Source organism: Neomonachus schauinslandi, chromosome 16, assembly GCF_002201575.2.
Source record: "Neomonachus schauinslandi chromosome 16, ASM220157v2, whole genome shotgun sequence".
In the NCBI taxonomy this organism is placed as follows: Eukaryota; Metazoa; Chordata; class Mammalia; order Carnivora; family Phocidae; genus Neomonachus; species Neomonachus schauinslandi.
Window position 1 is genome coordinate 53,130,774 of NC_058418.1, and position 24,036 is coordinate 53,154,809.

The 24,036-nt window shown below is 44.6% G+C and overlaps 1 protein-coding gene across 1 annotated transcript in view; it reads left to right on the forward strand.

The window, feature by feature from the left end:
- Positions 1-577: 577 nt before the first annotated feature.
- HSD17B2 (hydroxysteroid 17-beta dehydrogenase 2) overlaps positions 578-24,036 on the forward strand; it is a 78,605-nt gene continuing 55,146 nt past the window's right edge. Inside the window, exon 1 of the mRNA XM_021702668.2 lies at positions 578-1,124. Within this exon, the coding sequence (XP_021558343.1) occupies positions 857-1,124 (268 nt within the window). The 5' untranslated portion in view covers positions 578-856. The remainder of the gene's footprint in view (positions 1,125-24,036) is intronic.

A 24,036-nucleotide genomic window follows, 5' to 3' on the forward strand; every position in this document is an offset into this window, starting at 1 on the left:
AATGCCTGGAGCAGAGCATGGCAGAGAATAGGGTCTCAAAAAAGAGAATGAATTAATAAGTAGCGGAACGTGGCCCCTGGCATAAATAAGTACCAGTGGGTATTGACCATTATAATTGTATTATCATTGTTCTTATCTCTGCCTGGCATACCTCCTTTCTGGCAAGACCAGCACACTTGTCATCTGCCAAGAATCTCTTCCTCTGTATTCTATCTTCCCTCGCTATCCAACACTTCAGCCTGACGCAGGTGGGAGATGGTGCGCAGACACAAACAAAATCAGAGCGGTCTTCCCCTTAGATCTTCCAAACCTCACTGGTTGCTTGCATTTACACACGCATGCGCACACACACACACACACACACACACGGTCCCCATCCCCCCCATCCCTCCAGCCCCCACCTCAGGTCCGAAAAAGAACTTGACAGTCACCCCCAGGCTCCTAAAGCAGAAGACGTTTCCCGTGAGCTAAAGGTTTTGTTATTCAGTGTTCAGATTGAATTCTGTCAATTATTATCCAACTAGTTATCTCACCAGAGGTCATGAAAAAATAACCTGTGTGCGTTTGTTGTGGGTGAGTATGTTTATGGGTTATGTGTGCAGGTGGCTTTGGGGGAGCTATTGAATAGGAAGTGCTCTGGTATTTATATGAAACTGCTCACCGGTTTCAAGGACCCACCAGCAAAAATGTGCCTGTATGTGTGTGCTTAATCCCTGCTCATCCGAAGTGTGCCAGAGCCACTTTCTCCCCCTCCCTTCTTGCCTCTCTGTACATATAACCCAGGCTGCCTCCACCCAGCCTTTGCCCGCTTGTCTCGCTGGTCCTGAGCACGCAAAAGTGCAGCACGTCTCTGAGAATGAGCACCTTCTCTGAGACAGCGTGGCTCTGCCTGGCTGTCACCGTAGTGCTAGCAGGAATAGCCCTTTGCAGTCTCAAGAAGAGCCCAGGGCAGGCCGGCAGAAAGGTGGTCTGCCTGGCGGGTCTCTGGGGAGGGGCTTACCTGCTGCTCAGCCTGCCCCTCTCCTGGAGCTTGATCCTCTGCCTCCTGTCCTGCTTCCTCCTGTATACTTACCTCTCTGGTCAAGAGCTGTTACCTGTGGATCAAAAGGCGGTGCTAATCACAGGTAAGTGGATGGTACTGCAGTTCTCACTCAGGGCAGGACCTAGCATGGGCTTTGGGGTAGCGGGAATTTTCAAATTAGGTTTAAAGATAAAATACCTGGCATGGAGTAAATGAAAGCACATCCCCGAGTATCTTTCACTGCAGTGTTTTGGTTTGCTTTTTTTCACCAGATGAACTGGAAAGGGCTGGAGGTAAGAGGGACTGACGAGGGGAAGGGCACCCAAGCCATGATTTTGTTCATTTCCCAGGATAAAGAAGAATAAGCAAACCTCTGGTATTTCATGTGTTTAGTTGGACCCAGGAAAGCCACATAGGTTTCTTTAGGCTTAAATGGAATTTTGCTCTAAGGTTAATGTTTGGCTGTGTTCTAGGCTTAGGCTCTTCTTATTCCTTAGATGTGCAAGAAAGCTTGCAAAATCAGCCTCTCCTTGTACTTTGCTGTATTTTTGAAATATCGAAGGGACGCTTACCCAGGTTGGAAATTTTGCAGTTTGCCTGGCTGCGGTCACAAAACCGTGCCTCATCTGAACCTTTTGTCTTCAAATCTGTCATTAGACCGCTAATGTTTCTTAATTGAATCAAGTTGGCAGTATGTCTGGAAGGCAGTTGCTCATTAGCTCAGCAACCAGCCTTTTTCTTCTTTTGTGTTTTTTTTTCCACTGCAAGTGTGAGGCCAAATTAAATTCCTGTGTGTTGTAAAACTGGTTTGTTTGGTTGTGAAGTCTGAGCTTGGATGGGGCTTTAATTAGGATTACCCACCAATATCCTAACCCAGAAAGTCCTGCCCAGGTGAGGCATCCGCTGCAGAAGCATTTGCCCCGAGGTCATCACCCCACACTGGGTGATGTGTGCAGGTGGCTTTGACCTACTGGGATGAAGGCAAACTTAGGGTGTGGATGGAAGCAAATCAGGGCTCTTCTCATTGCACTGAGAAATGGACTGTCAAGTAACCTGTCCATTTTGCCTTTGACGTTAACCCGATAGTGAAATTCTCTCTTAAGATAAAATGCAGGTTGGCACTTATTGGAGTTTTGGAATGCTATGGAAAACAAGCTTTTTCAGTTGGTTGGGGGGGGAACTACCCAAACAGTTCAAAGGTAGAAAATATAGTTGATCAACAGGATGTTTATCTAATGAATGTCTAGTATTGTCTGGAATCATGCATCTAGAAGACAGGGTAGGTTTTCCACTTTTTCACTAGAATTCTTATGGGGGTGGGGGCTGAGTGAAAAGCTGTAATAGCAGTCTAAAATCCTCTGTTCTATGTGTACCATGTGTGTACCCGTGATCTTCAGAATAATTGCAGGTTTTTATTTATTGTACTTTCCCACTTGCCTGAAAGAAGATGGAACAATTAAGCATGTTAAAAAAAAATACGTAACAGTCATACTGTGCTTGATGCTAATGGGATATGATCTCTTGGAGGTCCAAATAGTCCTGGAAAATCAATTTCAGGGAGCAGTACTTCTTAGGCTAATAAGCAAAAATACCAAACCTTGGGATAAACTCTGGCAAACTTCAAGGTGACTGAGAAAACAGGAGCCCTGATTTGCTTCCATCTTGTCTTGTTTATTTATCTTGTCAGTGTACTGTATCCTCTGTTTTTGAAGATGTAGGCATGCAGAAACCCACAAAATACACACCCAAGTCAGTTAGCCTACATCAGCCATTGAAATGTCCTGACTTGTGTTTTGTTGTGTGTAAAATGACTGATTCAATTAGGAACTCAAGCCCAGTGACTAATCCCTCCATGAAATGCTTAGCAATTAGACAGCTTGGAATTAAGAAAGGAGCTACATCCATTTAAGGATGACTGCAATGTCCCCTTAAGGTTCTAAGTCATTTTCGTGAGATATGCCACAGTTTCAGTATAATTCTAGAGGTTTCCAGACCTTTCTACTAAATGGAGAAATGTAAAATGAATCCATCTAGTTAGAGCAGAACTCATTAACAAATAAGGCACCCTTACTTGGAATAATAATCTTTGTTTCAGGTCGGCTTATGTTATAAATGGGTACTCATTTTAGGGTGGTTGAAGACCTGTGGTGGTGTACATCAAAAGCCATACATTTTATTCCTTTATCTGATAATTCAAGATTTGGAGACTTCTCTTAAAGAAATAATCTGAAGTACAGGAAAAGGGTAGACGCAAACAACATGGCATATTCACAGTGTTGTTCAGTGCCATCATTTACAATCATGAAATATCAAAAGCGATTAAAATGGTGACAGGTTACCATCTATCCTCTGGGTGTAACAACGGACGAGAATTAAAGATGACAACCACAGGACTGTGTCACAAAATGGAAAGATGGGCTAATGGGAGACCCAGCGGCTCCAGGTGTTTGAATAAGACCGTACCCATGTCAGAGGGATAGGAAAACACTGAAGGAAATTGTGAATGGCTGGACTCGAGCACTTAGATTTGTTGTCTCCCCTAGAATTCCTCCAGTGCAGTTCTATTCCTTCTATAATGAAAACATTTTAAAGAGGGATCACGTTAAAAGGATGAAGTCCATTTTAGTGCCTATTTAATTATGGACCCCGGTATAAGACAATTACAAAGATAAGTTGAAAACAGTAACTTTTTTCTTTGAGTCCCTTACTTCATTTTGCTAGGATATTTAAAGATATTTTGTCTCAGAAACATATAATTATAGTAAGAAGAAAGAAGCAAGCATAGAGCTACGGAAACGTCATATTTGTCTTCAAGGCATCTGAAGCTATGTAGCCATTCAATTTTTAAAATGGCTGTGAAATTAGTGAAGAGAAGGCCCATATAATTGCAATGGCATCTCAGGCACAATATAATGGAAAAAAAATGTTGAAGTCTGACAGGCTTGGGTTTGAATCCTGCATTAACTTGCCTTAGGCTGCATCCTCCAGAAGCCGGGCTTGAGATAAGCGTTTAGGGAAAGGGCTTTATTAGGAAGGTTTCCAAGGAATATTTGTCCGGGAGTAGGGAAAATGGGCAGGGAAGGGAAGCCAAGCTGGGGTGCAGCCTCAAGGGGAGCTGGCTGAAGGTCATGTTGGCTTACTCGCTCGGGCTGATCTTGAGGCAGTGAGGGTCACACATGAGAGCTGTCCCCATTGGGGGCCGGGGAGCTGTAGTCCCAATGCCCTCACACCTGTCAGTCATTAGTTAAGGGCTGTCGCCCCGCCTTGCTGGTGGGGAGGTGGGGAGGCTTAAACTCCTGGCACTTGTGGTTTTCCATGTTCACTGGCAAAGTGAGCTCTGGTGTCCTGGGGCAGCCCTGGAACAAAGTCGCAGGTGCTGGCTGCTGAGAGTGGAGAACTCCATGGATTAGAGCACACAAAAATGGCCAAAGGATCTGGGGCAGTATGACATTACCTGTTACATAACTCTTAGTAGCTGCATGACCGTTGGTACCCAGCTTTGGGCTTTTGAACTTCTGTTTCCTCCTCTGTAGACTAGAAATGACAGTACACACACACACACACTCTCTCTCTCTTATAGATGGCTTTAGTGGATGAGACAGAGGGGGAGGGAAAGGGGGAGGGAGAAGGGAGGTGATTTTGTGCATCAGGTGGTGCGGGGAAAAGTTGAAGAGTAGGGGTTAGGTAGAACAAAGAAAAAGAAAGTCTGACAAAGAAATGGAGAGAAGAAACATTCATTTATTTATGTAACAACTATTTATTGAGTGCTCAGTATGTGCGGTGTACAATCTAGAAACAATGGGGGAAGAAGATTAAAGCCCATGCAATCACTATGTTGTCAAATGATGGGATCAAAGTTTCCAGTTTCCCTAGACCTTTGACCACTGGGTTTCTCCTCCTCCTCTGAGGTGGTGCATTATCCTTCTCAGCCTACCCTTGGAACTAGGTGGAAAACGCAAAGGTAACTTTGATTTTCTGCCCTTGGGCCTTCCATCCTGGCCCCTCCATCTTTCCCAACCATCTTGATTCAGCATCTATTGGGTGCAGGGCACACACCTAGAGGGCTTCATAGTCTGCTGGGAGAGATGTGGCCATATCTAAGCATGGTTGTGCGATGGGGCACAGAGGTGTCTCCAGGAGGGTTCCTGAATGCCTGGAGCCCAGGGGTGGGCCAGGCTCCTGTGTCAGAGGCTGGGGAAAGCTTGACAAAAGAGGGACCTCATTAGGAATGAAAAAGCAGCTTTCTAGAGGGAAAATAGGAAGGTCTTCCAGGCTAATTGGTTAAGCAGCTACTACACAACACAACTAGCACTCGTTAAAACTTGTTGAGTTGGGTAATTTTTAATTAGAGTTTTCAAAACAGCGTACAATGGGGGATGGATGAAGGGCTGGAAGAAGGATCTGTGTTATGTGGAAGTCCTTATTTTATGCTCTAAACAAAGGGTCCTAGGTGGATAGTGACCCCTTCTGGGACTTATTAAATAGTCCAATTAAGGTTCTAAAACTGAACACTGTTGGCGTCGCTTGGGATTTGGGCTCCTTTGGATCTAACATTAGATTACTAAGATGGATAAATATTGACAGTGGGCCATGGGACTAAGAAATAACATCACTGTGTTCAGAGTTTTACATTTTATATTTGATTCTCACAACCCTAATCACTTACATCTTGTGAACAAGGGCACTACATGTCCAAAGTCACTGAGCTATTAAGTAGCAGAGGTGGGCTAAAACCAGATCAGACCTACCTACCACCAAAAGCCATGCTCTTAACCACTGCCATTACCAGTGTTACTAACTAGTTACGGTGTCTAGGATATAAAATGTGTTCATTCAATCAGCAAGTAAATGTTGACGATCTATTCTGTGTACAAGACTCTGTTTGATGCAGAACTTGGCAATTGATTGGATGCAAGAGATCCAGGTGACAGAAGATAAAATGAAGGGACCATAGAGAGGGATAGGGCTGTTTGAAAAGGGTGATGATTTCAGAGATGGCACAATAGTGAATTTGACTTCGGTTTTGATTTTGAGGGCAGGAAGGGGGAAGAGCAGGTGGAAAGCCGCTGCCAGTTGAAAATACAGAATGAGGCCTTGGTTAGGTTTAGAGAAGGAGCCTGGAGAAACTTGGGTCACATAGTGATGGTTAATGCTACAAGGGAAGAGGTCTTTGAAGTCTATAGTAAGGAATTGATATGGTCCGCCATAAGCCTATAATCCAGTCAGCCTATGGAATTTTTTTTATATGAGCACATATCATGTTTTATCATTCAGTTTAAGCTTTACCTTACCCCCCTACAAAGAAGCATAAACAGGTATTGCTAACCCAGGTAATGTTGTAAAAGTTGGCATATGATTTTATTAGGCATTCTAGATGAAGTGTTTTGACTGGGGAATGAAAGTCGCCCCACCCCCACCCCAAATGTATTGTAAGCTGTTTGAAGGCAGGGGTCAGGTCTCTTTCATGACTGTGTCCTCCTTCTCAGTCTTTGAGCCCAGGAGAACTAATACAATGTTAATGAGTGAATGAGCCATAAGCGAACAAACCAAGCTGGTGTAACGTCCTCCTCTTTTTGTGGTCATTGGTCGGATACAAAGGCATTGCCCCAATCTGCCCACGTGCTTAGGTCCTTAACTCTGCTCGTTCATTTTGCTAGGGTCATCTGTGTAGAAAGGACAGTGTGACATGGCTGAGCTCTGAAGGCCCCATTGTTCTACAGTGACTTAATTGTTGGCTTGTTCTGGACAGAGATTTGCGATGACTTGGTTCTAAGTATGCTCCTGCTTACCCAGGATGTGGTGCAAAGAGAACATCCTCTGGTCCTGACCAGGCTATTGAAACTGCTTTCCCAAGGGTCACGGGTGTCCCAGTCACTGGAACTTGACTTCTGTGCCAGTGCTGTGACTGTATTTTCCTTCTTGACATGGCCTCCTTTGCCTTCCAGGATGCTGCTTTTCCATGCTTCTCCCCCACTGCTCTGTCCCTTGTTTCCTGCACTCAGCAGCAAATACCCACTCCTTCCTATCTCTCCCAAAATGTACAAGAGTCCACCTGTCCCTGACTGCACTCGATAAGTGTCTCTGAAATCCTGCCATCAGCCCAATACTCCCTCTCTGTTGATGGCGCTATCACTGTCCACCCATCTGCCTGAGTCAGAGAATTCATAGCCATCTTTGAATCTTTCCATCAAGCCACCCAAATCAGAAATTGGAGAGTTCTCCTTGACTCTTTCTTCTCTTTCTACCTCATCCAACCAGTCTTTATTCATAACTCGGTGACCTTTCACCGTCTTTTGAATCTCTCCCCTCCTTCTCGTTCCACTGCCACTCCCTGTGTCAAAGCTTCTCAAGTGGACTCTTGTAACAGCGTCTTGGTCATTATCACTACCCCTCATTTCTCCATCCTCATCCTGTAGCCAGAATAATGCTTCTCTAAAATTTAAGCTAACCGGTCCCCATTAAAATCCTTCTATTTCCCTGAAAGTCTGAGTGTCTTGTGCAAATGTTCTTGACAATAGAGGTCGTATCATATACTACATCTCTACTCTCCAAATTTCCAGGGAAGTTCTGGATACCTATTAGTTCTCCACAGTGTTGTAAGGTATCCAAGCCACTGTACTTAAAAAAAGAAATTTACTACCTCTAAGACAGGTCAAGTGTTGCCAGGGAGGTAAAACCTGAGTTTTTCAGAAGGTTCCTGGTGCAAACAAGTTCTTTTCTCAAAAAATGATCAGATTATCTTTGTCTATACCCTCAAGGCCATAGCTGCCTTGTCAATTTGTGTACGTCAGTATCTTAACCTTAATTACCCTGCAGATTGTGGAATTCTCTATTTATGCTCCTAAACATGAACACTTTCTAGGTGCTAGTCCTTTGCCCCATCCCCGTCCTCTTAACTTTGGTGTTCGATGCTAGGCTCTCCGAGTCCGGAATTAGGTTAGATCAGAGGCTGTCAATATGTATGTGCTAGGACATGGTGTGGGAAAATGTCCTGAGGTAAGGCCATTGGCATCAGGTTAGTGGGTAGATGGTTCAGATAGTTCTGTTGTACTGAACCAAACAGACATTAGCAGATGACCTGGAATGAGGAAAATCAGTAAATCCCGGTCCCAAAGAGGACAAGATGGGGGCCAAGTAAGCAGGGAGCAGTGATGGAGTGGAATAGGGGAACTTGCCCAGCTTGGATGATCCAGTGACCCCTGGCAGTTCCATCCCACCCGTCATCACAAAGCGGCATCTCCTCTTAAGCTAAGAATTCACTACAGGCTATACTCTGTCACTCCCTGATTCCTCCACATCACAAGATCCTTCCTCTGTGCTCAGAAATACCAACTCCCATTAACTTCATGCCATAAGCAGGACAATGGAAAGATATATGTCCCCTGAGAAACAATTCTAAAATCCAAGAACAGAAACCATTAGGAACCTTGTGTTGAATGCCCTTTGTGTGCAGAGGACTCAAGGTCTGGTCCTGGGCCAGGGACATTTTAAATTTGAGTCAGTGCCCAACACGGTCTTAGACTGAATAGAACCCAAATTCCACTTTTATGAGTCAAAGGCTCTGATAGGTCAATGAAACACTGGAAAGGGACTGGGATTCATTGAATCCTGTTTTCTGAAGACTTGTGTTTACTGAAGTCCTGAGGCCTACAGAGTCAAACCAAACCCAGGCATCATTAAGAAGGTGATTAGAGGGGTACCTGGGTGGCTCAGTCGGTTAAGCATCCGACTCTTGATTTCAGCTCAGGTCATGATTTCAGGGACATGAGATCGAGCCCCACATCGGACTGACTCCAAGCTGGCTGTGGAGCCTGCTTAAGATTCTCTCTCTCTCTATCTCCTTCTGTCCCTCCCCTGACCTCTCCCTCTCTTAAAAAAAAAAAGAATGCAACTAGAAACAAAACCAAAATTATGTTCCTTTCTTCAAACAGAGCCATAACATATGTACACCTAATTGCTGGTCTGGTCACTGTCATTTGGGGAGGGTGCAGTGGTTAAGGTGACACACTTAAGACAGTGACCAATTTGACTACCAACTCCTGCCTTGCCACTCACTAGCTTTCTGACCTAGAACAAGTGAGTTAACCTCTCTGAACTTTAGTTCCTTATCTGTAAAATGGAGCTAATCATAAGACTGATCTCCCTGGGATTATTGCCAGGATGGAATGAAATAACACACAAAAAGGGCCATCTGTAGGTGGTAATTCTCATCCTGAGCCAAACAGTGCTGCCTGAGGGTGCTGATGATCAGATAGTCAGAGGATAAGGTTGCTAAAATAGCCCCCCAACTCTGGAAAGATATGAAAGAGAGCGAGGATGACTGCAACAGGCCCTGGAATATAAGACAGAGGAAATCACTCCGTCAGAATCCTCCCTCCTAACATGCACACCTTTTCCCACTTACAGTTTGAGAGAAGCTTTAGAGTAAGCCACAGGAAGTGTGTGTTCACACACAGACAGTAAACCAATAAGTCATCTTAGGGGAGCATCATTATAGGGCAACAGTGTAGGGGTTGGGATTTCACTGTATCTTATTGCCCAGGCAGGGTTTGGCCACATGCAAGGGGTCTCCCCTGGCCCACTCCCCTCATTACAGGTCAGTTGTAATTGGGTTGGAGGGGGGAAGTGGTGAGGGGGAAAAACATCCCGCTCTGCCATTGTGGGGTTTACACAACCAGTCATCTCCCAATGCTCTTTTCAGGATCATCCCTTTCATCTAGTGGGGTTGTTTGAATAGCCCCAGTGATGGAAAGCTCAATACCTCCTCAGGAAAATCATTCCATTCTTATATAATGCTAATAGTTGTAAATATCTTCCTCCTAATGAGCCAAAATATGCCTCCTTGGAACATTCATCAATGCACTTAGTTCTGCCCTTGGAAGTCACATAATCTAATTAAAGCACTCTTTTGCATGAGAGTCCTTGAAAGACGTGAAGACTGTATCATGTCATGACCAAATCTGCTTTGAACTAAATCTTCTCATTCCTTTTACCATTCCCCCCAAGGCTGGGTTTCCAGAACTTTCATTATTCTACTGTCTTCTCTGGACCATTTCCAGTTACTTGTCATTCCTTTGAGATGTTGACTCAGACTTAACATCATGTGCCATCTTGGTATGAGCAATGCAAACCAGACTGGAGCTAATGAGGTGAAATGAAATCAGAATAAATGCGAGGTTCTTCATCGGATGTTGTTGCTTTGCTTGGTGGAGTCAGTCCATAACAACCCTTTTTCCCCAGCTGAGTTCTGAACTGATTGAGACAGGGAAGCAAGGCAGGTGGGGATGGAGACCTCAGCTTTATTACCAACCAAAGCACTGGAGAAAGTGTCTTGGATGTGTAATGTTCATGGTGCACCCACTCAAGACAGGGTGGAAAAGTCTCAAGCCTCACCCATAGGGAAGGGCTTGGGTTGAACTGCTACACCATCCCAGCCCAAGAGCGCAGGCATTTCGCCAGCTGGGAGATCCTGAGGAAGAGCAGAAAGCTTCCCTATGACACTCTGACCTCTTGAGTTCTCTGGTCCACTTCTCGTCCTGACTACTCTGAGGTGGTGAGTTTGTGAATTGCTCTGAATTGTCCTTTTGGCTCTTCTCCTAGAGAGACAAGAGACCTTTGCATTGACTGAAACATTCTTGTCCTGTTCTGTCAAACCCAGCAAATACTTTGCTCCACCTTTGCAGGGGAGGAGAGAGCCGCCAGGAGTGTCACACTGATAGATATCCCTCCATACTGAAGGAAGCATAGGAATTGGGGAAGAAGTGTTCCCCCTACTACTAGGCTCTGAAAACCAGCTCTCTGGATGGAGGATGCCCTCTCAAAACTGCAGCTTGTATGACAGAGGTCCAGGAAGGTGTGACTGAAAACTTAAATGGAGGCAATGGTGAGCTGTTTGCCCACAACCTCCTCCCCCAACCCCTCCACACCCCGCAACAGAAACACATACACAGGGGCACCTGGGTGGCTCAGTTGGTTGGGCGTCTGATTCTTGGTTTCACCTCAGGTAGTGATCTCATGGGTTGTGAGGTGGAGCCCTGCGTCAGGCTCTGTGCTCAGTGGGGAGTCTGCTTCATTCTCTCCCTCTGCCCCTCCCCCACTTGTTCTCTCTCTCTCTCTCTCTCTCTCTCTCTCTCTGTTTCTCTCCCTCTCTCAAATAAATAAATAAATCTTTAAAAAAAGAGAAACACATACACAAAACTTCACTCTTAAGATGCACGATATCTAAATGAAAGTATTAGACCACTCACGGGCTCTGGGTCCTTGAACAAGCAGCTTCACCTTTCTGAGGTTATTGTCCTTATACTGCAGGAATCATGACTGGTACCTGTTCTCAGGATTAAATAAGATTATGATATATGCGTGCTGCATGGCACATAGTAGATGCTTCATGAAATATAATGATTTTTCCCTTTTCCTCATCTTGTCCTGTCTAATAATCTTCTTGGCAAAGGAGACACAAACAAAAGAGGAGTTTGGTAGTTCTGCCTCCTCTGCTATTCATGAATGCCAGCTCCCTGGCCTCATTCAGTGGTGTCCTGCCCCTTTGTTCATTTGTATTATGACCTTTCATTGACTGCCTAGTCCTCTTTCTGTGGTTAACTGGCTTCTGCAGGCCTGTCTAATCTGGGTGTTTTTTTTTGTTTTTTTTAAGATTTTATTCATTTATTTGAGAGAGAGAGCATGAGCAGGGGGAGGGACAGAGGGAGAGGGAGAAGCACACTCTCTGCTGAGCAGGGAGTCCAACTCAGGGCTCAATCCCAGGACCCTGAGATCATGACCTGAGCTGAAGGTAGACACTTAACCGACTGAACCACCCAGGTGCCCCCTAATCTGAGTTTTTTGTCTACAGATGCTTTTCTTACAGGTGAGTAGGGCTTCTCCTGTACCGAGACCCTTGGTTCTGTGCTATGTCTACCCGGGGCTCTTGCCCTGCTAAGCCCTGGCCTCATCTGAGGGTTCCCTGTGTAACCACTCTGGTCTCTTGAATTTTCTCCCTTGATTCTTCTCAGTCTGTACCCTTTTCTTTGAGTTGTCTTTTCAGTTTTTCTATTGGAGAGAGAGTCTTTTGAGGGCACTGAGTTATAAAGATCTTGCTTTGGGCAAAATGTTCAGCAGCCACCTTTCCTTCTGAGTCTCCATCTGTGTATGGGCCGTGGTGGGGGTGGTGGTGCTGAGGGATGAGGGTGTGTGACTGATCTGACCTGTGGTGGGAGACACAGCTGCTTGTTTTCATGGTTCACGTTGTTGTTGTTGTTGTTGTTTTTTTTTTTTTTTTTAAGATTTTATTTATTTATTCATGAGAGACAGAGAGAGAGAGAGAGAAGCAGGCTCCCAAGGAGCAGGGAGCCCGATGCGGGACTCGATCCCAGGACCCTGGGATCATGACCTGAGCCGAAGGCAGACGCTCAACCATCTGAGCCACCCAGGCGCCCTGTTGTTGTTGTTTTAAATTACATATTGCATTAAAATTTAGTTTAAAAAGTAAAGTTTTATGTATCATTTGAAAAAATGAAAATTTAAAAGTCATAGAATTAAGTAATGAGTCTTTAACATTATAAAGCTATTTGTAACAGTAATTAGAGTAGTGGTGCTCTTTTACCCTTATAAAAATGTTACAGAATTCAGATCACAACTTGGATCCTCAATGATTCAAGTGTCTTGTCTTACACAATAAGGGTTTGGTCAGTTTCAAGATAGAATTCCTCCAAATGTGTTGTCCTCAAGTTACCCAGTGACATGGCCCATCAGCTCACACAGTGGAGAGCCTGCTGCTGTGGCAATTCTACAGTGGTTGCTTGGGTCTTTGGCCGTTGCCATTTTCCCAGGGGTTGACACATTTCATGTCTTACTAACCACTTGTCGACTGTCTACTACGTGCACTTGAGGTACAATGGAGAGTAAAGACAGACGAGGTCTCTGCCCTCATGAAGCTTCATCTAGTGGAGGAAGACATACAACAAACACACCAATAAATAGGTGAGGTACTGTCAGCACTGAAAGATTTCGAAGACATGGGTAATGGTTTCACCGTACTACTAACAGCTACCTTTTATGGGAGGCTTCTATGTGTCAGGCCCTGTGATTAGCATTTCCATGCCTAATTTCACTTAATTCTCACAGACACCTTATCAGATCATTTCTTCTAAACATGAAAAGCTTTAAATATGCAAAAAGTAGAATGAATACCGACAACATGCCCAATATGCATATTCTAGAACAACCATGATCAAGCGATCGATGAGATAATTTCTATTACTAATCCCATTCAGAGATGAAGAAATTGAGGCTTTCAAGAGATAACTAAGATCATATAACATAAAATAAGTAAGCAGCAGTGCTAGAATTCAAGGGATGGCACATGCAGTGCAGACAGGGGAATGGCAGGCGGGCCCCCTGAGGCAAAGGGACAACGACTACCAAGTATTTCTGCTAAGCTGCCCCAAGCATCTTTGGCTTCCACATTCAGACCCAGGGTCCTATGGCAAAGCTGGCTTTCAGCAGTAAAAAGAGAACTCTGTCACCCAGCGATGCTTGCCTTGGCAGCTCCAGAGAACCCTAAGGACTGAACGGCCAGGGACTTCCCTGAGTCTGCTCTCCATTAGCAGGGCTATTATGTGTCCAATGAGAAGCTATTAGTGCCCTGTGCAAGATGCCTTCTCATTTCTCATGGAGTCAGTCCCTGTTTTCCAAATATTCCCAGCTGGGCCTGGGGGACTGTCACTTGGCTACCTTCAGGTTATTACTTCAAACCTACCTTGTGTATTGTTGAGTTTTATGATGCTTTTGGTAGTGTGGAAGGGGGATTAGAATCCATTCATTCATTATTTCATGAATAATTATTGAGCGCTCTGTGCCAGGTACTGGGAATACAGTGACATTCATGCATACAGTGACATAGCATTCATGCATATAGTGACATAGCATGCAATCTGAATAAACTTCTAGTGTAGTGGGGGAGATAGAAAGAAACCAGGACATTACAAGGCAGTGCAGCCTATGAGAGTTCAGAGAAGTGGGCAGAGTGAGAGGAGAGAAGACCACCCATGAGGCTGGGACAGAGGCCATGGGTTTGGCGAACAAGCAGTGAATTAAAGGGACTTTGTGGTGGAAGAATCAGAGGTCTTGCTGGCTCATTGGATCTAGGTAGAGAAGAAGAGGAAAGATCCACCACACACTGGACTTGCCCTCCTGCAATCCTCATCAAAGCCTTTTGTAGTTCCTTTTGCCCATCTGTCTTGCCAGATGGACTGTGGACTCTGTGAGGACAACAATGTGTAAAGCATGGTGCCCACAACAGGCTCAAGGAATGAATTCATGAACAAATGAATGTAGAGAATAATTCTGAGGGTCTGAGAATGATTCTTACAACTAAGAAACAATAGATTTTGAGAGACGGAGGGGGAAGATGCTGACTTTGAAGAAAAGATAAAGCCTTTTGTTTGAGACATGTTAAATTTGAGTTGCCATGGTTGTATCCAACTGGAGATGTCCAGATGGATTTGGAGAAGTGAGGCTAAAATCCAAGAATGAGTCCAAAACTGGAGATACAATTGGGTTAATCTTCCACATAGGTGGGATAAATGAAGCTCTGGAAGCTAAAATGGCATGTGAGAGAAAAATATAGATAGAGGTTAGGACAGTGGAGGAACTAGACAGTGGAGTCCACGCAAATCCACAGATAGGAGGTAGAAAGTGGACCTGCAATAGTGTAGGGTTCCAAGGAACAGAACGTTTCCGATGAAAAGAGTGACAAAAATGAAGGAGACATTGAATGGGATGACAAGATATCTCTGGCTTCAGTGCCCTGGGAAGTACCGATTGGAGAGAATTGCTTCCTTCAGTAAAGGGTATGAGAAGGAGCCCCAGTGTAAAGATGATGGGGAGATAGTGTTAGTGGGCAACCCTGCAGTCTTGACAACCCTGGTGGAAAAAGCAAGAAGCAGGATGGGAGATTAGCTCTAGGGAACAGTAAGATCAAAAGAAGAAATGTGAGGGACGGAGGAATTTTGGGGAGTGATTTTGGAGGCCCCGGAGGAAGGACTCAATGAAGAAGACAATGACAGTGCAAAAGGGATTGTGGTAATTGATGAAGTAGGAAGCTGTTGTTGAAGGGAAAGTAGTAGCCTTGAGCGTCTCAGCTTTTGTTCTAGTTAGTTTACAAGACGAATATGCAAAACTATTGGTTAAAAAGGCAATTTACTTACACAGCGAATCCTCAATAGTTTGTGGTGCCTGTTATTAAAGGGTAGTGATGAGAATAAAGTGAAATAAGGCATGCCAAATGCTTAATATGGCACCTGGCTGCATAGGACCTAATCGGTGACTGCTACTTAGGAGACTGGAGGAGACAAAAGACAATAAAGTAATCAGAGAAAGCATCACAGTGGAAATAATACCCGCTATTTCCTGGGCTGGAACAGTTAGTCTCCATGTTGGGCACTTATCTCTCTCTATAAGTTAAATTAGATCTCTCCTGTTGATGCCCCTTTCATCACCTGTATCAACCTTTATGAGCATTTATTTAATATCTTCTTCCTCCTAGGGACTTGCCTTTGGTTTTGCTGTAGCTTGCTGGTCCCAGATTGCCATTCTCTGCTATTCCTTGCTATTCCTGAATAAATCCATTTTTGCTGGTTAAAAAAAAAAAAAAATCTCCTTCCTCCTAAAACAGTTCTTGACTGGGAGAAATATTTCTTCTCAGGGGACATATTAGCATTGTCTGAAGATATTTTTGGGGAGGCATAGGAAACATGCTATCGGTATCTAGCTGGTGGAAACCAGGGATGCTGCTATATACAGCATACAATGCACAGGTCAGCCCACCACAAAGAACTGTTTGATCTCAGGTGTGGTTGCCTCGGTGTTAATGCTGCTGAGATGAAACACCCCGTGCTAGAGTGTGAGTTCCCTAGAGCAGGGGCCATTTCATTCTCATTGATCATGGGATCCCCAAGTGCCAGGTACAGAGCAAGTTCCATGATGGGCACCCAATAATAATAAAAGGAAATGGGGACTGGACTGGAGCTTGCAGAATAGACCAGGTCTGAATGTATTTTCTTCTGCTTTGAGTACACAGTGGCAGAGGGTGCTGGGAGTTACTTGGGAAGAAAGTTCACAAAAGAGACTGCATATATTCTATCCCCAAAGGGATAGAAAAGATGAACAGCCCTGGGGCTTCACCAGGAGACTGACACTGCTATAAACAAGAGAGTCACAGAACAAAGGGTCTGGAACCACAGGTAACACAAGAACACCCAAGACTATGAGCCGTTTGTTGTTTTGACAGATAGAATTCAGCCAACCACTGAAGCAGCAGAGATAGAATTTTAAATAGACACAAAATAGAGAGCATTTCTTGGGTACAATGCACAAAGGTGAGGCTTCTCAGCCCACTGTGGGCTGCCGTGCACAGAGAGAACAACTCCACCTTGGGAGTCTGGTGGATGTCAACCATCACTGTGCATTAGAAACAGCTTTAAAGCATACCGATGTTTGGGCACCAGCTCCTGGAGCTCAGGTTTACCTGATCTAAGGTATGTGTCTTGAGCACTGGTGTTTTTTTAGAGCACTCCCACCCCAGGTGAAGCTAAAGTGTAGCTCCACATTGAGAATAAACCAGAGCTCAAAGCATTATATTAACAATTCCTCTCTCTAACACCTATGTACTCAATTCCACTGAGTGTCTTGGAATTTATGTGTCTGAAACTGAGCTCTTGATTTGGGACCCCGTCTTACTTCACATTGGTGAGCCACTCTACCCAGCACCATGCAGAGACCAGAATCTCTGAGAGTCACTGTTAATCCCTGTTTCTCCTCCTTCTCTTTCCATATCCAATTCATTCCCGGCACTGTAACTGGTACTTTCAGAATGCATCTTGATAAATGCACTGCTCCTTTTCCAAGGCCTCTGTGCTAGTCAAAACTGCTGTCATTTCTTCCTGGGCTACCCTGGCCTTTGGGATTCCACGCTTGCCTCTCCAACCCATTCTCTGCAGAGTAGCCAGAGTGCCCCTCTTTGATTTAAGACCCATCAAAGGCTTTCAACTGTAAAGAATAAAATCCCGGTGGCGCCTGGGTGGCTCAGTCGTTGAACGTCTGCCTTCGGCTCAGGTCATGATCCCAGGGTCCTGGGATCGAGCCCCGCATCGGGCTCCCTGCTCCGCAGGAAGCCTGCTTCTCCCTCTCCCTCTGCCACTCCCCCTGCTTGTGTTCCCTCTCTCGCTGTCTCCCTCTGTCAAATAAATAAACAAAATCTTTAAAAAAAAAAAAAAACAGAATAAAATCCCAAACTTCTGCCCAAGACCAGAGGCCCTGTATGATCTGGCCTCTCTCATCTCACTCCCCTCTCCTGTACTCATTAGGTTGAAACACCAAGCTTTTCCTGGGAATTAATAGCCGTTGCTGTTCCTTTCACTTGGAAATCTTGGGTGGGGAGCTCCTTTACAGGGCTGGCTTCTTCTTCATTTTCGTTGTTAGTCTAAATCAGGGTTTCTCAGTCTTGGCACCACTGACATTTTAGGCCAGAAAATTCTTTTTCTGCTGGAGCTGTCCTGTGCATTGTAGAATGTTTAGAAGCATCCATGGCCTCTGCTTACTAGATGTTAGTAGCATCTCACTCCCCAACCAAAATGTCTCCAGACATTGCCAAATGTCCCATGAGGACATTGCTGGCCAGTTGAAACACTATTGGTTGAAATATCACCTTCTTGAGGAGGTGTTCCCTAGTGGGCGGGCTTTAAGTCTCCAGCTGGTGTTCTCAATTTCCATATTTTGTTACTTTCATAGTGTTCTTCTCACCTTGAAATGAAATATACATTTATTTCTCTAGGAAGTGTCTGTGTCCGCACTCTCCCTACTGGTCTACCTTGACTATTTAGCCCAGTTCTGTATTACCAGCCTGTAACACAGATACACATAGCACATACTCAATAAACATGCACTGAACAGATGCATGCATGAATGAGCAAGCTGGTACTGCTGGGTATGCAAGTGCCTCCCCCCCAGGGTGGAGGATGATTTAGCATGGCAGAAAGAGCATGGACTTTGGGACCAGTGGATTCTGGCTTCCTGGCTGTGTGACCTGGGATGGCTTACTTAACCTCTCAGAGCTTCAGTATAGTTATCTGTGAAATGGGGGGGCTATCATTGAGCATCTGATCAGCTATGTAGTTCTTCCTGCTCTCTCCCAGATCCCAGGTGATTTTGATGCTTTTTCACATGCCCTTGGCTGCCGATGCTGGTCTCCTTCAGAGCTCACCAACACTGAGGATGGGAACAACAGTGTACCGCCATGCCCAAGCATATTGAGGTGCTCAGCCAATGAGCTCTGCAGAGTATAACCAGGAGCCAAGTTGTATCTGTGCTTTAATCACAGCACCATGGCCAGTCTGCAGAGATGATTCTTATGGGGCTCATCCCTGGGGCAAACGATCAATCCCAAGTCCCTTCTTGGTGGGTCATGATGCCGGGGAGGCTGTAGCCCTCTTTGTTGTAGGTCCACGTTCAGGTGAGCATTCTGGCTTCTTGCAGAAAACTGGGAAGCTAGGCTAGGATCCTCTTACCTCTCTATTTCCACCTTCTTCTCTAGGCTTTGGTGAGAAAAGTTAATCTTCATATCTTCAAAATGCTTCTAGAAAAGAGCTCTCATGAGCAGAGTTGACAATGAGTTCCAGTTTCCTCATGGCACTAGCTCTTCAAGAGGCATCCTTTTGAGGTATCCTATCTGCTTAGGAAATCTCTAGAAGAGGCCAGCCCTGAGGTGTGCATTTCCCTTGGGACTGGCTCATCCCACTTCCACTAGGCAAAGCTGGGATCTGAATCTAGGTCTTGTCCATCTCCCTATTATCATTCCCCAAATCCACATTCCAGGGGAAAAGCATCCTTTCCCCCAGCCCGGGCAGGGTTGGGCTGTCCAACCAAGACCATACGTGGTAAAGAAGGGGTAGCCCCATCTGTAGTGTCCTAGGGCTGCTGTAACAAAGGACCACAAACAACAGTACAGTCGTTTTACATTGTTTTAGAGTTCTGAAGCTAGAACTCCAAAATCAAGGTGTCAGGCAGGGCTTCTTTCTATCTGAAGCCTCTAGAAGAGGATACTTCCTTGCTTCTTCCAGCTTCTGGTGGCCCCCAGTGGTCCCTGGCTTGTAGCAGCATTACTCCCAACCTCTGCCTCCTTCTTCCTATGGCCTTCTTCCCTTCGTGTCTGCATCCAGATGTCCTATTCTTATAAGAACACCAGCCATATAGGATTAAGGACCCACAGGCTTCACTATAACCTCATCTTAGCAAAGTCCATCTGTAACTACCCCATTCCCAAACAGGGTCACATTCTGAGGTAGTAGAGATTAGGACTTCAACATATCTTCTGGGGATGCAGGTGGGACACAATTAACTTATAACATTCTCCCAAACCAACGCAAGATCCCATTACCAGAAGAGGGGATGGGAGATGAGCCGATGTTCTGGTTGTAGGTAAATCCGTACTGTACCTTCCCTTCCGCATTCATCTTCCCCTCTCTGCTCTCAATCCTGGAGGCTGACGTCAGCCAATGGAGAACATGGGACAGAGGTTGTAGGAAGGGAGAAATGTGAAATCAGATTATTCCCCCGGCACCCTCCCTGCAGGGTCACCGTGGACTGCTCAAATCCCTTGCCTGAAGGTCACTGTTTACCCTTGCTAAATTCCAGCAACTCTCCTTCCAGTAATCCCTCCCCTTGCTCCGTCAGGCCTAGGAAAGGGTACTCTGACTTTTAACGTGCCCAGGGGTACTCTAACCCCTCCCACACCCTTTACTGAATTTTCTTGCAATCACCCACTATGCCATGTCCTTGCTCTAGGGATCCTGACTGATGCATCAGGAAAAGCAACAGATGTCCACTACACTTCTAAGAAATGTTCATTCTCCTGTCATTTCCTCATTAAATAAACATTTTACTAAATGACCGACCTTGGTCATGACTTCCGGTTCTCTGTGTTACTTCAGGGCTGCATTGTCATCATTCCTTGATTAAAGGTTCTTTCTAAGAATTCGTTTTCCTAACAGCAGAGGTACAGAAGCCAGCACAATTAGGGAATTAGTGTAACTGGACTGTAGAGAAAAGAAGCCAAACCAAAAAATATTAACAGTAGGGGAGATTTGGAAGAGGCCCACAGTCCACAGGTGAATATGAACACACCCCTTGTGTGGCGTCTACAGAGGACGTAAGAAGTCATTGAAATCATTACCATTTTTCATTCTCCTGAGTTAAACAACAACAACAACAAAAAACAATGACAGAGGTTGCCAACTAAGACAATTACCAGTATAACCAATAAGAAATTTAACAGGGTGGGGAAAAGTTCAAAGTGCCAGCCATAACCTCTGAGTTCCTGTCGCCCCTTAAATGCAGGGACTGGGTCCATCTTGGTCATCATTTGACCCCTAGTACCAAGCCCAGTGTGGGGCAGAGAGAAGCTGAGTGAATTAATAAGTGAGACGCTCTGGTTGGAGCTGGCTTCTGAGGATGTTCTTTTTTTTTTTTTTTTAAAGATTTTATTTATTTATTTGAGAGAGAGAGAAAGAGAGAGAACACATGAGAGGGGATAGGGTCAGAGGGCAAAGCAGACTCCCTGCCGAGCAGGGAGCCCGATGCGGGACTCGATCCAGGGACTCCAGGATCATGACCTGAGCCGAAGGCAGTCGCTTAACCAACTGAGCCACCCAGGCGCCCTCTGAGGATATTCTAAATCAACTCTGAGACTGTGCAGAGAACTCTTGACTGTGTATGCTGTTGCCCCTGGAAAGGAAGTTTACCTCAGGTTGCTGCTAGATATGGAGAGTGCCCAATGGGCCAAGTATCCCTTTTGCATTACACAAGGGAGGTTCTAACCTAAAACATATAATCATAGATAGAAGTTGGCATTTTGATTTAATTAAACAGTTGTTCCTAATAATCAAAGTGACTCAGATATCAGGGAAAGGCACTCTGCCCCAGTAGTCTCTATATATTGTCTGCTTGAGTCCCTATCCTATACCCTGTGAGGGGTCCTCTGGTACCCTCACAACATGTTTGCAAATTCCCAAGCTCATTTTCCTCCAAGTCACTTCTGACTCTGATTTTTAGTGAAGGTGATTTCTGGTTCTTTCCCTGCTTTCAGCCAAAACATGTAAGAATTCTTTTTCCTTAATTACCCTCACACACACACACACACACATCAGCTGAAAGTAGAAGCTTTCCAGAAAATTCAAGGGTCTTCTGTTATAGCAGATGCTGTAGATATTAGACTGTCCTATTGTTTTTTCATATTTTACTTTTTATTGAGTTATAATTCACATACCATGAAATTCACCCTTTAAAGTGTACAGTTCAGTAGTTTTTAGTATATTCATAAGGTTATGCAACCATCACCACTGTCTAATTCCAAATTTTCATCACCCCCAAAAGAAACCTGTAACCATTAGCAGATTACCCATTCTTAAAATATCAGTAATTCTGCCAACTTGACTTCCCAACCTCCCCTGCCATATTGGTCTCCATTCCCACTCAACCTTGCCTCTTTGGGGAAATCACTCTTTCCTTCCACACTGGTGTCTTTAGTGGGAAGAGAATAGTATATGGCAGTGCTGTCCAATAGGAACACAATGCAAGCCACATAAGTAATTTAAATTTTTCTAGTAGTCACATTTTCAAAAGTAAAAAAGAAATGAGTAACATTAATTTTAATAGTCTGTTTTATATAACTCAATATATCCAAAATATTATTTCAACATATAATGGGTATAAAAATTCTTAATGAGGTTTTTTTCATGGTACTGGATTTTTGATGATTTGTTTGTATGTTGCTTCCTTATGGAAGTCCTCTATGATTTGCCTCCTCCCTGACACTTCAATCATTCATCACAACATTTGTTTTCCTTTCCATAGTTCCTTGTAGAGCTTACCACAATTCATGCTTTTCTTTTTTACATCATGCATGTACTGCTCTCTATATCCCACACTGAATGGTACATTTTGTGAGGACAATGCTATAGACTGAATTGTGTTCCCCCAAAATTCACTGGTTGAAGCCCTAACCCTCCAATGAGTTGGCATTTGGAGGTGGGGCCTTTGAGAGGTAATTAGGTTTAGATGAAGTCATGAGGGTGAGGCCCCAGTGATAGGATCACTGTCCTTATTAGAAGAGATACCAGAGGGCTCTCTCTTGCTCTTACTCTCTCTTTCTCTCCGTCTCTCGGCCATACGAAGACATTGTGAGGCTAGCAAGATAGCTGTTGCCAGAACGTGACCATGCTGGCACCCTGGTCTCTGATTTCTGGCCTCCAGAACTGTGGGAGAATGGATTTCTGTTATTCAAGCCAGCCAGTCTTATGGTAGGATAGCCACTGGATGCAGATTTGCTCACAGTTGTGGTATGGGCAACTAACGCTGAAACTCAGTTTTCTTGTCTGTGCAATGGGGATGAACAAATTGACCCTAGAAGCCATTTATTCATTCAACAGATACAGAGCGCCCAGTGTATGCAGGGCACTGTCCTAGGTGCTGGAGGTTCAGCAGGTCACCAAGTGAAGTTCTTGCCTTCACCTAGTGTGCATTCTGTTGGGGGGAAACAAATATTCAGAAATTCATGGGCCAACATGTAATACAATGTCAGGCAGTGGTAGGAACAATGAAGAAAAATACCATGATGTCTTAGATAAGATGTTTAGCACAGTATCTCAAATATAAGTGCTCAATAAATTGTGTCACTCTTTTATATCCCTCTTATTATTCCAGGTGTGATTTACTACAGTGTCTAAAGTGATCCTTTTAAAATTTAAGTTAGTTCATATCACTCCTTTGTTCAAAGTTTCTAATGACATCTCATCACACTTAGTATAAAAACCATAGTCTTTACCATGGTTTAAAGTAAGGTTTCCCAACCTTGGCACTACTGACAGTGGGGCTGGATGCTTCCTCGTTATGGGGCTATCCTACGTGGTACAGGATGTTAAGGAGCATCCTTGGACTCTACGCACTAGATGCCAGTAGCACCACCCAACTGTGACAACCAAAAATCTCTCCAGATATCATCAGATGTCCCCCGGGGGACAAAATCACCCCCTTCGAGAGCCCTTGGCTTAAAGGCCCCACACGAACTAGCTTTGAACTACTGCTCTGATTTACCTTCTACTATTGTCTTTTGACTTACTCTGCTCTGGCCAAAATGGCTTCCTTGTTCCTCCTCCAAAACTGTGTCCCTGTCTAAGAGCCTTTGTCCCTGCCCTTCCCTGTGGGATCTGCTCAACTGTTCCCTGCTCAGGTTGCCTTCCCTGACTTCCTTAAAGAACATGGCATTTTCCTCCTCAGTCACCATTCTGCTTCATAACACTCACCACCACTTGACACCGTATGCATTTGTTTGTATATTGAATGTACTGCATCTTCCTCTACAATGTAAGCTCCACAGGACAGGGACTTGGATGGTTTTAGGTACTGCTTTACCCCTGGGATCTAAAAGAGTGTGTAGCACATAGGAGGTACTCAATAAATATGTTGAAAGAATGTGACAAGTTTGAAAGAATGAATTAATGCATCAATGTATGACTATTAGAAACTTAGGAAGGAACACACAGGATGGAAAAAGCAGGACATAGTTGAGATGGTGAAGAAAACAGCTGAACTAGAATCAAAGTAGGTCTGGAAGCTGGGCTTGGCTGGGTGTGAACAAATCCAGCTATTGTTGATTGTATCCAGGCTGGGTACTTTATCTATTACCTATCACACAAGTAGGAGCCAGAGTAGTTTCACAAAGAGGGGAGAGATGTGATAAGGATGGAGTAGAGATTAGATGCCTGAATCCAACTGGAAAACAATGCAATGGAAACCTGGATCCAACTAGAAATTAACATAACGATTTGTGGGGGGTGGGCAGGGGTGGCACACGGGTTTTCTCCCTTGTGCCATCTCTGCTTGGTTAGGAGTGTTGGGGCGAGTAGGTTCTAGGGGAGAGAGTGCTTCAATTTAACAATGTCCATGGTGGCATCAGAAGGGTGTGA